Raw genomic sequence first — 17,336 nt, forward strand, 5'->3', positions numbered from 1 at the left:
GTATGTGTAGGGGCAAGAGGAACTCCCTCCTGGCAGGGAATATAGGCTTGGAGAATTGAGGAGAAGAATATGTGGGAGGGAGGTCAAAATGGATAACTTGAATGTGGAGCCTCCTCTGACCCTTCTTTCGTGTGGAATTCCAAGGTTGAAAGGGTTTGGGGTAGGTTAAACAGAATTGAAAGATTTGAAACTTACCTCTGCTGGTGTGGGGGCTACTTCTTTCCTTCAGGTCATCCCTGTAGCCACCCATCTGCTGAACAATGGCAGTGGGGTAGGAGTTCTACAGTGTCTTGAGCATATGATTGGGGCAGTGAGAAGCAAAGTGCTGGAGGTGAGAATGCCCCTGTTTCAGTGCATTGTGGCATACCCAGCATTCTGGGGTTGTTCTGCACCCATCTTTGGCCTCCTGTCTTACTGTCTTCTTTCTCTTCCCATGAAGATTCACAGCCATTTCCCACACAAACCCATTATCTTGATTGGCTGGAACACAGGAGCTTTGGTGGCCTGTCATGTAAGTAATTTCTGTCTTATTTGGAGGTTGTTCTGGGATGGAATACCACTAATGATAGCTACCATTGAGTCCTTTACTATGTTTCAGGCTCTGCGCTAGATACTTTACCTGTGTAATTGCATTTTAAACTGTAGAGGACAAATTTTATTAAAACAATTTTTAATTTATTTAGGAAAACTTTAAGCAGAAACAAAAGCAGGTATAGTATAATAAACCCCCAGGATCCTCACCCAGCTTTACCAGTGATCAACTCTTGGTTGGGCATGTTTCATCTCACCCTACTCATTTTCTTTCTCCCCCAGATTGTTTTGAAGAAAATCCCAAATATCATAGCATTTACACACACACACACACACACACACACACAGGCATATATCTGTGGAAAAAATAGAAGGATCCCTTTTTTTCTCTGAACATAAGTACCATACTGTTCTCCCACCTAAAAAACAACAATAATTGTAGCTGGCAAATATTAATAGCTCTCGAATTTGATGCTGTGTTCATTTCAGTCCCTTTCCAAGACATCAAGGACTTTTTTTGTATTTTACGTACATTTGTGTGTCTGTCAGTTGGTGTAAGTGTCCCTCAGGTGTCCAAAGCCTTAATTTTGCTTCATGCAGTCCAATCAAGGGATAGCTATGAGAGGAAGAAGGTCCCCATAGTCCCTGCTCCCAGGGTGGTGAGCCTTAGCAGTTGCTCCAAGAAGTCTGGGCTGTCTGGCAACTAACTATCCATTAAGTTCAATAGAGAGAATTTTTTTTTCTTTTTTTTTTTTTTGTTTTTGTTTTTGAGACGGAGTCTCACTCTGTGGCCCAGGCTGGAGTGCAGTGGCCGGATCTCAGCTCACTGCAAGCTCCGTCTCCCGGGTTTACGCCATTCTCCTGCCTCAGCCTCCTGAGTAGCTGGGACTACAGGCGCCGCCACCTCGCCCGGCTAGTTTTTTTTTTTTTATTTTTTAGTAGAGACGGGGTTTCACCGTGTTAGCCAGGATGGTCTTGATCTCCTGACCTCGTGATCCGCCCGTCTTGGCCTCCCAAAGTGCTGGGATTACAGGCTTGAGCCACTGCGCCCGGCCGAGAATTTTTTTTTTCATTTAAGGGTGAGTGGCAACATTGTGTTCTCTTGACTATATTTACTATTTGTGGAGACAAATGGAGCAGGAGGGCTCTAGTTGAGGGAGTTGACAGGGTAGGAATATTGAACCTTCTATCCTATGGTTCAGCCACCTGCTGGGGTCCTATTGGGGCCCCAGTTCTCTAGGTAGTGGCTGCTTATGGAATGACATACCTTGTGTCTTGTGCTCTTACTGCTGCCGTTGTGGCAGAGGATGCACCTGGATATTAGGACAGGGGAGGAAGAGGTGAGACTCTGGTGGGTCTGGACCACTCCTGGATTCTGGGTTGGCTGAGGTGCCATGAACTCAGTTGACCTTTAGACAAACTGTTATGTTATTTACAGGTGTCAGTGATGGAGTATGTCACCGCAGTTGTCTGCCTTGGGTTTCCTCTGCTTACCGTGGATGGCCCCAGAGGGGTAAGAATGTGATAAAGCTGAGTGCTGGGTCATTGGCAGCGGGAGTGTGAGTATGCGTACCTTGTCCAAGCTGATGCTGAGGGCGACTGCAGTTGCACAGCTGATCCTCCTTAGTGGAGTTTCCGGGTCAGTGCTTTGTGAATATGAAGAAGCCAATTCTAAAACCTATACCTGTTTTAGGATGTAGATGATCCCCTCTTGGATATGAAGACTCCGGTCCTCTTTGTCATTGGTCAGAATTCCCTTCAATGTCACCCTGAAGCCATGGAGGACTTCCGGGAGAAGATTCGAGCTGAGAACAGCTTGGTGGTGGTTGGGGGAGCTGATGACAATCTCAGGTGGGTAGATTTTCCTAGAGCTGCAAGAGAGCTGTGTTACAGTGTTAGAGATATGCCTGTAAGCTGGCAATGTAACTACAGACCAGTCTGGTTCACTTAAAAGACAGCATTAGCCAGATGTGGTGGCCCATGCCTGTAATCCCAGCACTTTGGGAGGCCACGGAGGGCGGAAAGGAGATCGTGACCATCCTGGCTAACACGGTGAAACCCTGTCTCTACTAAAAATACAAAAAATTAGCCAGGCATGGTGGTGGGCGCCTGTAGTCCCAGCTTCTCGGGAGGCTGAGGCAGGAGAATGGCGTGAACCTGGGAGGCGGAGCTTGCAGTGAGCCAAGATTACACCACTGCGCTCCAGCCTGGGCAACAGTGCAAGACTCTGTCTCAAAAAAAAAAAAAAAGACAGCATTAAAAAAATCTTTTTTAATATTTGAAATTTCAGATTTATAAAAAGTTATAACACTAGTACAAAAAAATTCCCATATACCCTTCACCTGATTTCTAAATGTTAAACATCTTACATAGCCCAAATCAAGAAATTAACATCGACATGACACTATAATCTACAGACTCATGTTTCATCAGTTGTTTCCCTAATGTCATTTTTCTGGTCCAGCATCCAGCCCAGGATCACACTTGGATTTAGTTGCCATGTCTCCTCGGTCTCCTTTAATTTGCTAGAGTTCCTCCATCTTTGTCTTTCATGACCTTGAGCTTTTTTTGTTTGTTTGTTCGTTTTTTGTTTTTTGAGGTGGCGCCTGGCTCTGTCACCTAGGCTGGAGTGCAGTGGTGCAATCTCAGCTCACTGCAACCTCCGCCTCCCAGGTTCTGGATAGGGTTGATCTATTAAGCTATAGGTATAGGAATTCTGGAGCGGACTGTCCTGGGCACTGTGCTTGGTTTCTTTACATATGTTATTTTGTTTAATCCCCACAACTTCATGAATGAGATGTTAGGATTCCCCATTTTGCAGACATAGAAACAGGTTCAGAGAGGTTGCATTACCTAAGGCCAACACGGCCTTCCTGGGGCTAGAAAATAGCCCAGAAAAGAAATACTTTCTTGTTTTCCTAGGATGCCATGGAATTAAGAAGTAAACATGTCATCCATTTTGTTTCTTAGAATAAGCAAAGCAAAGAAGAAATCAGAAGGGTTGACTCAGAGCATGGTGGACAGATGTATTCAGGTAAACAGTTGTTTTGTGTGCGTTTCTCAGCTAGGCTTGCCTTTCTGTAGCCTTGTAGGTTTGGTCTTATTAGTAGTGGCCTCTTTGGCTCTGAACGCCTCCACTGGGGCCTCTGGTAGGTCTCAGTCATAAGCAAAGCAAAGAAAAATGAGAGTGGTGAATTAATGTGAGCAAAGCATCAGGAGGGAGAGTGTTGGAAAAGTAGTGGAATGTGATCACCCCGGAGCTCCCCCTGATAGAGGCACTTGCTGGTCTTCTCAAACCACAGTTGCTCAGAAGCCTGGGATTTGCGCCAGGCCTTGTTTGAGTGGGGAAGGACTGGCACATCTGGATGCCAGAGCTGAGGGAGAATCTATTTTAGTTGGTAAGTATATGAGAGGTTCACATTCTCCAGATGAGGACTAAAAGGCCTTGGTTGGCTCCTCTCTACACTAGGATGAGATTGTGGACTTTCTGACTGGGGTGCTCACTCGTGCTGAGGGTCACATGGGCTCTGAACCTCGGGATCAGGATGCTGAGAAGAAGAAGAAGCCCCGCGATGTGGCCCGCAGAGACTTGGCCTTTGAAGTCCCTGAGCGGGGCAGTCGACCTGCCTCCCCAGCTGCCAAGCTTCCCGGCTCACCCTCAGGCTCAGAGGTAGTATGAGCAGGGAGGATTACTTTTGCTGGGGAATCAGCACCACAGAGTTGGTTCCTTAACTTCCTGGGGATGCCTCTGTCTTGTTAGTGCCATGGGCCTGTGAGTTCCTACAAGGGGAATTCCAGAGGGACGTGCTGACCCGTGGTCAGATCCTAATAACATTGGCTCATCTCTTGGCCTTCTCACCTTACTCAGGATCTCTCCAGTGTGTCCAGCAGCCCCACCTCCAGTCCCAAGACCAAAGTGACCGCGGTGACCTCTGCCCAGAAGTCCAGTCAGATTGGAAGCTCTCAGCTGCTGAAGAGACATGTGCAGCGGACAGAAGCTGTGCTGACCCACAAACAAGCTCAAGGTATGGGCACCTGGCCGGGGCTCCTCCCGGGGCTGTCTGCTGGAGTTCATGCCACACGGTGGCTGCACAGTATTGGTATCTACAGCTTCGTTCAGGCGGATGGGAGGCACCCTTTCTAACATTTCTGTGCAGGCAAAATTCAAAATTAATTATTGAAATGAATGGCAAGGCCTCTGAGTGAGTGGGACTTTGTGATCACTAGTTATAGCTTTGTCTTGCTGTTCTGGGGAGGCTAGGCTTTATGAACATATATATTGGCCTAAACTTTTTTCTGCCTTGCCAGCCACTCCTCCAGTCAGGGCTCTGTGATCATATGTATTGGGTGATTGATTTTATTAATCAGATTCTAGGGCAACTCACTTGGCATCATGCGCTTTCTTTGTTTGACCCTTGAAGCGTTAAGATTCTCACACAGACTTTCAGTGAAGTGTATCAGGGTTTGCTGCAGACAGGTTTCAGATGAGGCTGGGAAGTATTCATATAGTCAAAGGTAAGAGTTTGGTGAGCTGCAAGTGCTATGAAAGGAGCTATATAAAAGGGAGAGTTCACTGGGTAGGGAAAGAAGAAACAGTGCTCTGTCCCCCTTCCCCCACATTGATCCAGTTGGGTGGCCTTGAGGTAAGGCTTCTTGGGCATTGGTGTTGAACGATGTGTCACCTGAGCTTCTCAGGAATAGGGGTGCCTGGGAAGAGGCAGCAGCCAGAGCTGGCTGTCTGGCAGACAGACGTGGAGGGGATAGGAGGCTCATCTGTTTCCTTTCCCTGTGTTTCTTTTAGTGGAGCCAAAGGATCAGAACCAAAACCCAGACCTCTTGTGAGTTTGCTTGTAAGAGTAGTACTAACAAGGAGTAGAAGTATGAGTGGATGGGAGGAGTTGAGAAATGAGGCCAGGCCCCGAGGGTCTGCGCGGATGCTATGCCATGGATCTTCATGAGTGGTGGCCAGAGCCAAGTCCCTTGTGGACAGTGTGTCTTTACACTTCTGATGAAGACAGAGCTGGTGATGTGCTGTGCTTCTGGAGAGGGTGATTAGTTGAGAATCTAAGGAGTTTGGAAGGCTGATTGGCGAGCTGGGTTTGAAATGGGGACCTAGGGTTTCATGGGGGAGAGTAGCAGCTTTAGAACCCTGGCTTAGCAGAGCTGATGGGCAAACAGGGAATACTAATAGAGAACTTACATGGAGTCCTTGCTGTGTGCCATGCCTTCTTCGTGGCACTTGCATTGCTGTAGTTTGTTGAGTTTTGGCGTAGCCCCATGAGGCAGGTAGTACTAGTCAGTTTTAGATGCTTCTACAGACCGACTCCATGGCAGAGTCAGGTTGCCATGCAGTAATTTCAGAAGGAGCCCCAATTGGCCATTTTCTACAACCTTTTTTCTTACTCCCTCTCTTTTTCTCCCTTCTCTGGCTGGCTGTGATTCTGTAATTCTTTCTGATTCATTCCAGCACAGTTTGCTGCTTTTCTGAAACAAAATATGCTGGTGAGGAAAGCTCTTCCTCCTGGCACCTCCTCCTGTCTCTTTGGTGAGTATTACTCTTTCTTGCCTGCTCGACCACTGCATTCTGCTCCTCAACCCCTTATTTATTTTCCGTCTCTCCCTCTCTTCTGCCTCAGTTTGGTTTCCTCCTGTTCTTTTCTTTTTCTTTGTGTTCTTTTGTTTTGCTGACCCCTGTTGCTTACTCTGTAGTCTTTGCCCTTTTTCCATTCTTTTGTTTGCTTCTTATGGTATTTTCTTTTTTGTCTCTTAGTGTGGTTCTTTCTTTCACTGTGGTCTTGGCTCTGCTGCTTTTTTGTATGCCTGTAGCATTGCCTGTGAGTCTCGGTTTCCTTGTGTGTTTTTCTCCCTGCCTCTTGTCCTGTGTTTATCTGGTGGCTACAAGCCCACCAGCCACATATCAGCATAGAACCTGAAACGCCTTTCCCCTCCACCCTCCTACCTACTCTGATTTTAGCCAGTGCATTTGTCCCTTAAGCAATCCTTCTAGCTGGTTATGTCCTGTTACCTCATGCCAGGACCCCTCCTCCATCCTCATGTGACTGCTGCCTTCCTCCCCACCCCAGTCTTTGCTTCCCTATGCTACAAGAGGACTAGGGTAGACTTCTGGCTTTAAAGAGGAGGGAATCTTTGAGGAAGCTTGAAAGATAACCTGAGTCCAAAAAGTTTGGCTGTATCCATGATGAGCCTGTTTGATTCAGTGGAAGTGGAAGCCCATGTGTGAACAGATGGCCTTTATCTGTGCTAGTACACATGACCTGGGGACCAGGTTGTGACATGGGCCGGTGTTGCCCTGTTACTTTTGGGGAGGAACCGTGAGGTTGCCTGGTTGAGGTGCTCTCTGCTAGTAGCTACTCATAGCCAGCTTTCAGTCCTGGTGACAGTCCTCTTCACTGCCTCCATTTGGCAAGTGAATCCTCACCCCTGGGCTCTTGAGAGCCTTTTGGAAAACTCTGCTTTTTAGAGAGAACTGGATGACCTGCTCCTCCATGAGTTCTCGTAGAATGTTTAATGTCCCCAACTGTGTGATGATGTGGGGAGGGCTTGAGACAGGAAGATGATCACACTTTTTGAGTCTGTTTACTTATTGTGTTGAGTCCTCTATTTTTGTTGTTGTTGCTATTGACCTTGGCTAGGCAGGGTCAGGGTGTCTTCTGTCTTTTAATTCCTACCAACTCAGGGCCCCTTCCCTTCCGATTCCAGTGCAGGATAAGGGATGAGAAGGGAGCCATCCTCTAAGAAGGGCAAAGTGGGGTCCCCCACGGGCAGGGCCTGAGCGAAGTTGTCCTGAAGCATGGGCAGTCTCCTTTGAGGGGTAGCCCTGGATGTAGAGTGGTTCTCCTGTGTTTTACACATGGCTATGTTGGTGCTGCTATTGACTGAGTGTCTGTTGGGCTTTTTTGGATTGTGGAGGATCTGAACTCAGCTCCATCTCTTAGTTCCCATTTCATCAGAACCACCGGAGGAAGGAGAGAAAGAGGATCTTAGGGTTCAGCTGAAGCGACACCATCCCTCCAGTCCCCTTCCTGGCAGTAAGACCTCCAAGCGACCAAAGATCAAGGTGTCCCTTATCTCCCAAGGGGACACAGCTGGAGGGCCTTGTGCTCCTTCCCAAGGAAGTGCTCCAGAAGGTGAGTTTCTCTTGCTACATTAAATGAGAACTGACCTAGGCACACAGCATTGCCCTTTGGTGGCCACTCACCAGCATGTCAGCCTTTGCTTCGTTTGGAGAGATGCCCGGAGCAAAGAAGACATGAGGCTATACATGTGGGTAAGGTGGGCGTGAGCCCATCTGAATGAGGACCAGGCAGCAGGCAGAACACGAGAGGAAGCTGTGCCATAGTTCAAAGCATCGTATATTTTGTTCTTTTTTTGTTTGCTTCAATTAAAGGTACAGAATATTTCAGGAAGTTTAGAAAATAGAAGGAAAAAATAGCCGCAACTCTCCCTACTCTAGCACAGTTCATTTTGCTTCTTCTTCCAGTTCTCGTCCATAGTATCTTGCATTTAGCCTAAACTGTGGAGCCTGGAAACGCAGCGGCCAAATAGGACTGACCAGGGGCCTTGGGGTTTTCTGTTTTGCAGCTGCAGGTGGGAAGCCCATCACCATGACACTGGGGCAGGCTTCAGCAGGGGCCAAGGAGCTCACAGGACTTCTCACCACAGCCAAGTGAGTGTTTGTTGGACCGTCTGTGTCTATTCCTTTTTCCCTTCCCTCTGCTTCTGGTTCATTTAGTGCTTTGGAAAATGATGGATTCTGGGTTCCGTCAGTTTGGGAAATGTGACTTCCTTCTGATAGGGATCTTTGTCTTGCTTTTGGGTCAACCCAGAGTTCATTTTTACTTCAGATTCCAAAGTGTCCCCTGCCTTTTGCTGTAAGTCCTGTAAGTAAGGACTTTTAGAAGACTAGAGGCCAGGTTCAGAAAGTGGAACAAAGAAGCTGAAGGTTCTTGGTGTGTGTCTGCTGCTGAAAGCCTTGCTGGGCCCCACTCTGTACCCTGCCTGTGTTGCTAGGGCTTGCTGCCCTGTGACCTTTGGATAACATAGCTCCTTCCTTTGTCTCCAGGTCCAGTTCTTCTGAAGGTGGAGTCTCAGCCAGCCCAGCCCCTTCAGTGGTCTCCAGCAGCACGGCACCCAGTGCCTTGCACACACTGCAGAGCCGCCTGGTGGCCACCTCTCCTGGCAGCTCCCTCCCAGGTATCCTGTGGCCCGGCATTCTCCCTTCCAACACAGAGTTTTTGATCTGCTGCTGGTGGGTGGTCCTGGGAAAGCGTCCCTGGAGCCGAATCCACAGCGTGGGCCTCTGGGTCTTAGAGTGATCGTAGAGGCTTGACGTGAAACTGGAATTAGCTTGGGCAGAGGGATTCCTTGGCCTTGAATAAATGCAGTGAGTAAATGTCCTGGTCTGCAGGTGATTAAATGTTCCAGTCTACAGGTGCTGTATCCTCTACTGTAAGGAGAAATAGCCGATAGGACATATATGTATAGTCAGCCTTTCTTATCCACAGGAGATTGGTTCTAGGACCCTCACCACTACCAAAATCCACGGATGCTCAAGTCCCTTATATGAAACTACGTCATACAGTTGGCATTCCATAGCCACAGGTTTCTATCCGTGTGATTGTTTGAATCTGCGAATCTGCTGCAAAGCCCACAGATAATTGAGGGCTGACTATGGTTTTATTTTGCTGTTTTAAGCACGTCTGACTGAGTAAAACTGGAAATGGTGCTACACTGGGCATTAGCAAAATGAGACATTTTTCTGTCTCTGCTTGTCCCTCACTTTGTCCTACCCGCTAACCCTACTTTGAAAGACCTGTTGCCTGAGCCCAGCAGGGTCAAGGCATTGCAGAAACCCTTCTCCTGGCCAGGCATGGTGGCTCAACCCTGTAATCCCAACACTTCGAAAGGCCAAGGTGGGTGGATCACCTGAGGTCAGGAGTTTGAGACCAGCCTGGCCGATATGGTGAAACCCCGTCTCTACTAAAAATACAAAAAATTAGCCGGGTGTGGTGGTGGGAATCTGTAATCCCAGCTACTTGGGAGGCTGAGGCAGGAGAATCGCTTGAACCCGGGAGGTGGAGGTTGCAGTGAGTCGAGATTGCGCCGTTGCACTCCAGCCTGGGAAATAATAGCGAAACTCTGTCTCAAAAAAGAAAACGGGAAAAAAAAGAAACCCTTCTCCTTTAAGAGAACCTTTCTTGCTGCTCTGAGGCTACTTCCTTACTGCTTTGATTGTTTGAGGCGAAGTGAAAGTTGGGTATTTAGAATTCTTTTGGCTTAAAAAGTTCTTCGTCTTCCCTGGAAAGAAAGGAACAAACTTGGATTTCTCAAAATGGCCCAAAATGTATGACTGATGGTTTGCAGCAGGTGCAGAGCAAATCTGGGGCAGTGTCTGGCACAGTACCTTTCCTGTGTGGCATCCACTGCGTGTGTGCCTGGCTGGGGAGACCTTGCCTTCTTTCTGAGGACGGGGGTGTCCAAGGGCAAGCACCATGGGTGTTTTAGTTGGTGGTGAGGGTGGATGGATGTGGCTGCTCTTGGGATAGTGCAAGTGATTGAGTCTCTACTGATTTCTGCTATGTCCTCTCTTAGGGGCCACATCAGCCAGCAGCCTCCTCCAAGGCCTCAGCTTCAGCTTGCAGGATATCAGCAGCAAGACCTCTGGCCTTCCAGCAAATCCCTCCCCAGGACCAGCCCCACAGGTGCACATCTGCCATCTGCTGGGCTGGGCAGGTGTAGGGAGGAGGCCTCCTCAGCTTAGTTGGTTTTGGCAGGGAAACTAGGTCTGGAGTCAGTGGTTCAAGGACAAACAGCCTTCTAGCTACACAGCAGGGAACTTCCAAAGGTTAAGGTCTATCATTTACTGTGTGACCTTGGGCAGGTTTCTTGACCACTCTGTTTTTGTTTCCTTGTCTATAAAATGAGGTAATAATAGTACCTCCCTCATAGAGTTGTTGTAAGAGTGAAATAATAGCTGCAAAATGCCTGGAAGAGTACCTTGCATGTAGTAGGCACTCAATACATGTTAGCCTTTAATAATATGCTGTGGGCCCTCCAAACTCGAACGTTGCTGTTGGGCGGCAGCTTCTGATCACCTGGGCTTGTGTGTCCCACAGGCCACCAGTGTGAAGTTGCCCACCCCCATGCAGAGCCTGGGTGCCATCACCACGGGCACCAGCACCATTGTCCGTACCATTCCTGTGGCCACCACTCTCTCCTCCTTGGGTGCCACTCCTGGTGGGAAGCCCACAGCCATCCACCAGCTGCTGACCAATGGGGGCCTCGCTAAGTTGGCAAGCAGCCTCCCTGGCCTGGCTCAGATCTCTAACCAAGCATCAGGTGAGTCTCTCATGAGAACTGTGGGGACTCCCAGATCTGGGATCTACCCCCAGGACCTTCCCATCTCACGTGGGCCAGGTGTGATGTTGCAACCAGCCCCACAGGGTCCTGGCATTGACCTTCGGATTCAGCTGTGTGGACCCATCCCCCAGAGAGGTTGAGAGAACACAGGCTGTTTCCTGTTGCCTTTCAGATTGACTGATAGTGCATAGATGACCCAGCTGGGGAGGAGGCCAAGGGACTGTGTTATGTCGGGGAGAAGCTCTCCAGGAAAGGAAAGCCTCAGCAGAAGGTGGAGAGTGTGACTCAAAAATACTGCTTCTCTCTCTTTATCTCAGGCTTGAAGGTCCCCACCACCATTACTCTGACACTTCGTGGCCAGCCGAGCAGGATCACCACGCTGAGCCCTATGGGCTCAGGAGCAGCCCCATCCGAGGAACCCTCTTCCCAGGTGCTGCCCTCCAGCTCACAGGTGAGTCTGCCAGGAAGGACTGAGGACATGGGCTTCATTGCTGGGAAGTTTGAGACCAGCTGACTGGCTGATTGAAGGGGCTGCCCATGCACTGGACAGACGAGATTCCGATTCAAATTCAAATCTGGACTCTGGAGTTTGGCTTTGTAATACTGAGCGAATCATGGACCTCTTTGAGCCTCCTCTTCTACATCTCTCCCTGGATGTTGTGAAGATTGTGTATGTTCAAGTGGGTCGCAGTGCCTAGTATTTAACGTTTTTGTTTGCTTTTCCTTTCGTTTCATTTTTTTTCTCATTCTTGGTTTCATCCTTCAGAGGTTGTGAGTACAGGCTGCTTAGCTAATGCTCCTTCTTTGTTTTTATTTTTATTTTTATTTTTTGAGATGGAGTCTTGCTGTATCGCCCCAACTGGAGTGCAGTGATGCGATCTCGGCTCTCTGCAACCTCCACCTCCCCCTCCCTGGTTCAAGCAATTCTCCTGCCTCAGCCTCCCAAGTAACTGGGATTACAAGCACCCACCACCATGCGCGGCTACAACAGGGTTTCACCATGTTGACCAAGCTGGCCTCGTACTCCTGACCTCAGACTCCTGACCTCAAGTGATCTACTTGTTTCGGCCTCTGAAAGTGTTGGGATTACAGGCTTGAGCCACCGCTCCTGGCCCTTTGTTTCTTTTTTTTTTTTTTTTTTTTTTTTTTTTGAGACAGAGTCTCGCTCTGTCGCCCGGGCTGGAGTGCAGTGGCTGGATCTCAGCTCACTGCAAGCTCTGCCTCCCGGGTTTACGCCATTCTCCTGCCTCAGCCTCCTGAGTAGCTGGGACTACAGGCGCCCGCCACCTCGCCCGGCTAGATTTTTATATTTTTTTAGTAGAGACGGGGTTTCACCGTGTTAGCCAGGATGGTCTCGATCTCCTGACCTCGTGATCCGCCCGTCTCGGCCTCCCAAAGTGCTGGGATTACAGGCTTGAGCCACTGCGCCCGGCCTCCTTTCTTTGTTTCTAAGGACGTGGGGACAGAGATAGCTCACTGTGTTGCCCAAGCTGGCCTTGAACTCCTAGGTTTAAGCGGTCCTCCTGCCTTGGCCCCCAAGTATAATACTCTTTCTTTGACGCTGGCTTTCTAGCACTGTGCCTTCCCATATCTTAGCATGTATGGCTGTCTTTTTAGGGCACAGCTAGGTTTTTATAGGTCTCACCCGGGAAGTCATGATGAGTTTCTCTTAGCTGATCTGATTTCCATTGTGACCTTTTCAAGTCAAACGTTTCTAATCTGAAAACGGTGATCTGAGGAGCCACTCAAAGATTAGAAGTTAAGCCAAAAAACAGTTCGAGTCTAGTATTGAGTGTGCTTTCCTTCAGTATCTCCTGTGCAGCTGAGGCCTTCCTGTGTCTCCCTGTCCTTTCTGCCATGTCAACCTGCTTGTGAACTGGAGGTGCAGTGAGCAGCTGATACAGTTCCTGAGCCATTCTAAAAGCTCTTCTGTCGCTTCCTCTCTAGGGAAAATACTGCACAGAGGTCAACACCTGACATTCATTGGGATCATAGCTACCTTTTTTGGCAGAGGGATGGAAATGTTTTAATTTTATCTTGTTTCTTATTTTTTCAATTATAAAAATGATTATGCTTATTTTAAATAATTCAAACATGTTAGAAATAATTAATTTAGAAAGGGAAAGTTTCCCATGTTGCTACTCCCAGAGATGATGATCACTGTTAATAGCTTGATATAGATCCATTCAGATTTTTTTTTCTACACAAAGTATGTTATTTTATTTGTTTTGTACAAATATGGGATTACAGAATATGGACTGTTTTGTAACTTGCCTTTTTTTATAAATCATGTCATGACACATTTCTCTGTCTACGTCTTTCAGAGGCTGGCTAGTATTTCACTGAGTAGATGTAAGAAGATGTATTTCACCACCTTCTGTTAGGTAGATTGCTGGGTTCTATTTTGGTTTTTGATATTTTAAATAATGCTCTGGTGGACACTCTTGCTTATTCTTGGGTACCTTTGGGAGCATTTCTCCAGGCTAGAGAGTAAGTAGAGAATGTGTACATCTAATATCTGGGCAGCTGCTCACTAACTGCCCTTCAAAAAGTTTTTGCTACTTTACAATGCTAGCCACAGTGATGAAAATATCTGTTTCATATTTTGTGGAAATCAGTATTTTTAACTTTATTAATCTGAGTGAAAAATGAAATTGTTTTAATGTGCATTTTCCTCATTACTTAAGAAGTTTTATGTCTTTTATGAAATGTTTGTCATACTCTTTGAATTATAGTGGCTTTATATATTCAGATGTTAATTCTTTATCTGTTACGCAAGTTGCATATGTTATTCCTGTCAGTGGCTCATCTTTTTTTTTTTTCTTCTATCGAAGCATTCATTGAATGTCAATCATTTAACTTTTATTTCTGGATCATACAGCCATTTAAATTTTTCATATAGTAAAATCTTCAAATATTTTCTTTTATAGCTCCAAAGTTTTATGCCTTAAGAAAGCTAGCCCTATCAAGGATATAAAAATAATCCTTTTTCTTTTTAAAATTTGAATTGTGGTAAAACATCTGTAACATACAATTTACCATTTTAGCCATGTTTCAAGCTTACAGTTCAGTAGCATTGAGCACATTCACATTGCGGTACAGCCATCACCATCGTCCGTCTCCAGAACTTTGCTGTCATCCCATACTGAAACTCTCTGTTTTCTTACAATGCTTTTGTTTGTTTCCTTTAATTCCTTATAGTTCACTTTTGTATGTTAAGTGAGGTAAGGATGAGTCCATTCATCATTCCTCCGCTCATCTAGAATCCACTGCTCTTAACATTCTAAAGTACTGAACACACATGGGCCTGTTCTGTAGTTTTGAATCTGTCTGTCCTACGCTGGCTTTCTGTTACGGGCTGATAGTATGGAGCTTGAAGTTAAGGGAGTGTCGATTCTGTTTCTAGTTTGCTAAGATAATCTTCATTCTTTTCCTTTCTCTTGATAGTTTTGAATTTTGAATTTTGTCCATTATTCTTTTAGAATCACATGAAACGAATGAGGATAAACATTTCCCTTTTTTTTTTCCTTTTTTTGAGACAGAGTCTCACTCTTGTCACCCAGGCTGGAGTTCAGTGGCGCGATCTCAGCTCACTGCAACCTCTGCCTCCCAGGTTCAAGCGGTTCTCCTGCCTCAGCCTCCTGAGTAGCTGGGACTATAGGCTCGCGCCACCACACCCAGATAATTTTTGTATTTTTAGTAGAGACGGGGTTTCACCATGTTGGCCTGGCTTGTCGTGAACTCCTGACCTCAAGTGATCCACCCACCTCGGCCTCCCAAAGTGCTGGGATTACAGGCGTGAGCCGTCACGTCTGGCCAACATTTTCTTTTAATCAGTTAAAATGATGAGTTACTTTAATAGGTTTCCTAATATCAAACTGTGTGAATTCTAGATTCAGTGGCAGAATAGTGTCCTATTCTTTTTATTGTACATACAAAGGCAACAAGACCCTATCAAAATGAAAAAAGAAAGAAGCTAAGCGTTTCAAAAGAAAAGCATGTCTGTTCTATTTGCTTTTATTTTACTTAGGATTTTGGCATCTATATTAATCTATTCAGGCTTTGGACCATAGTTTTCTTCCCCTTCACCCGCTACTTTTGTGTGTGTGCTTTCCTTTGTCTAGTTATGTAAAAGGGGTAATTCAGTCCTTGTAGAATGAGGTGGGAAGTGTTTTTCCCCGCTTATGCTCTAAAACGGTTTTATAGTACAGAAATGATAGTTCCTTGATGGTTTGATAGACGTGACCTACAAAGCCATTTGGGCCTGTTTTTAGAGTGTCTTCACCTTTGCTGATGCCAGGTTGATCCACAGCTAGAACACGCATCCTGCCATGTGATCCCTTCCCTCCTGTGTTAGATAATCCGTCTCAGCTTGCCACGGCCTGGGCAAGCTGGTTACCACTGAGAAGAGAGTAGAGGTCATTGAGAATCCACCTTGTCCGTGGCTCTGTTGAAGCACAGAATAAAGATCAAGGTCTGGCCTTCTAACTGATGATGTTAACATGAGATTAGTTTTCATCTTAATAGAATAGGTGAAGGCTGGGCCTGGTGCCTCACGCGTATAATCCCAGTACTTTGGGAGGCCGAGACAGGTGGATCACGAGGTCAAGAGATCGAAACCATCCTGGCCAAAATGGTATGAGAGGGCAAAATACAAAATGGTATGAGAGGGGAAAACCCCATCACTACTAAAAATACAAAAATTAGCTGGACGGGGTGGTTCGCACCTGTAGTCCCAGCTACTTGGGAGGCTGAGGCAAGAGAATCACTTGAACCCGGGAGGCGGAGGTTGCAGTGAGCCGAGATCACGCCATTGCACTCCAGCCTGGGCGACAGAGCCAGACTCCGTCTCAAAATAAATAAATAAATAAATAAATAAATAAATAAATAAATAAATAAAATGAGTATGTAATTGCTAGGAGGGGTCAGGTGGTGATTCTTTTCTAACAAGCAAAGGGATGTTACTAGATTACGGCTTCTTGCTGATTCAAAAGCTTCTAATAGTTAACTCAGTGTTCAGACTGCCAGACAGAGCACTGAACTATAGGTCAGGTCATCTGTTTTCAGCCAGCTGTGTGATCCTGGGCAAATCACCTAGCCTTCTGGGCTTTGGTTTTCTGACCTGGTTTAGTGAAGAAGTTGACTTAATTCAGTGACTGTTGTGGTGGCAGGATCAGAATCTCCTCAGGCTTTGGGAATCTAGGTTTTTTAATGCTTAGAAACAAACTACCCATTTTTTGACATTTGTGAGGCAATTGGAAATTTGAACACTGACCGGATAGTTGTTGATATTACAGAATTGTTAAACTTTTTAATGTGTGATAATGCTATTGTTGTTAGGATTTTAAAACGGTCCTTTTTAATTTTAGGGTTCCATATTGCAATATTTATGGATGGAGTGAATTTAAAAAGAAAAGTGGACACCAATTAGGCTGCTCTAAGATCTGTATAAGCACCTAATTATCTGTTTCGTTTCTGGCACGGATTGGTGTTTACCGCGTGTTTCCTTCATGGGAATGGACTGTTATGTACTCCTCAGCTGAGAAGCTGCAGGGAGGAAGAGAACAGACAGAGACTATGTTGTGCCCTGCATCAGAGTCCAAAAAATGGACTCCCTACCTGTGGTTATAAGATCTCTCTCCTCTCTGTCCTGCTGACCATATCAGGACCTTGTCAGCCTGGCAAGCAGCACCTTTAGCTGGAGGCCTATGGCAGTGGGCCTCACTGTAGCCTTGTAGGAGGCTGTGGGCAGGCTGGCTCACTCTAAGGTGTATTCATAATCAGAATAGAGTGATCATCTGTGCACAGCCCTGCCTTTGGGCAGGGAAGCCCATGAGGTTTTGTTTTGGTTTTTTATTGAGATGGGGTCTTGCTGTATTGCCCATGTTGGTGTGGAACTCCTGGGCTCCAGCAGTCTTCCCACCTCAGCCTCCCAAAGTGCTAGGATTGAAGTCATGAGGTTTGATTGTCAAACCCTTCTTCATTGGTGTGATTATGACTCACTGCAGCCTCAACCTCTTGGGCTTAAACAATCCCGTGGCCTCGGCCTCCCGAGTAGCTGGGCCTATAGGTATGCAGCACTATGCTCACCTAATTTTTGAAAAAACTTTGTAGAGATGGGCTAAGTTGCCCAGGCTGGTCTTAAACTTCTGGGGTCAAGCAGTCCTCCTGCCTTGGCCCCCCAAAGTGTTGGGATTATAGGCATGAGCCACCTCGCCTGGCCTTCCCTCCTTTACTGCATTCTCAGAGACCTCTTGGGAGTTTCCCAGTGGGGAGACTTAGAAAGGTGGGGAAAGCCTTGGTGACAAAGGCCACCTCCCTACTCACTTCCTTATTCTTAAGCTGCAGGGCTCAACATTGATGGCATCCCCCCGCATCTACATGTCTAAGGCCTCAAAATCAGAACAGTCATGGAGATCATCCCT

At 46.7% G+C, this 17,336-nt stretch overlaps 1 protein-coding gene across 12 annotated transcripts in view; it reads left to right on the forward strand.

The window, feature by feature from the left end:
* The window catches only part of KANSL3 (KAT8 regulatory NSL complex subunit 3), a 56,533-nt gene that overhangs the window by 26,181 nt on the left and 13,016 nt on the right, over nt 1–17,336 (forward strand). For 8 of the 12 annotated variants that reach the window (XR_004054351.1, XM_030921171.1, XM_030921175.1 and 5 more), the window contains 14 exons: nt 230–331; nt 440–511; nt 1,970–2,044; nt 2,225–2,382; nt 3,502–3,565; nt 4,001–4,201; nt 4,400–4,556; nt 5,999–6,076; nt 7,488–7,679; nt 8,134–8,218; nt 8,615–8,745; nt 10,144–10,253; nt 10,668–10,890; nt 11,229–11,362. Coding sequence is in view for 9 of the 12 variants with exons in the window: in XM_030921171.1 (XP_030777031.1) it covers nt 230–331; nt 440–511; nt 1,970–2,044; nt 2,225–2,382; nt 3,502–3,565; nt 4,001–4,201; nt 4,400–4,556; nt 5,999–6,076; nt 7,488–7,679; nt 8,134–8,218; nt 8,615–8,745; nt 10,144–10,253; nt 10,668–10,890; nt 11,229–11,362 (1,782 nt within the window). In the remaining 3 variants the exon portion in view is untranslated. The remainder of the gene's footprint in view (nt 1–229; nt 332–439; nt 512–1,969; nt 2,045–2,224; nt 2,383–3,501; nt 3,566–4,000; nt 4,202–4,399; nt 4,557–5,998; nt 6,077–7,487; nt 7,680–8,133; nt 8,219–8,614; nt 8,746–10,143; nt 10,254–10,667; nt 10,891–11,228; nt 11,363–17,336) is intronic. The other 4 variants (XM_010362088.2, XM_010362091.2, XR_747854.2 and 1 more) reach the window with 3 other exon arrangements.

This window comes from Rhinopithecus roxellana, chromosome 17 (assembly GCF_007565055.1).
Source record: "Rhinopithecus roxellana isolate Shanxi Qingling chromosome 17, ASM756505v1, whole genome shotgun sequence".
NCBI lineage: Eukaryota > Metazoa > Chordata > Mammalia > Primates > Cercopithecidae > Rhinopithecus > Rhinopithecus roxellana.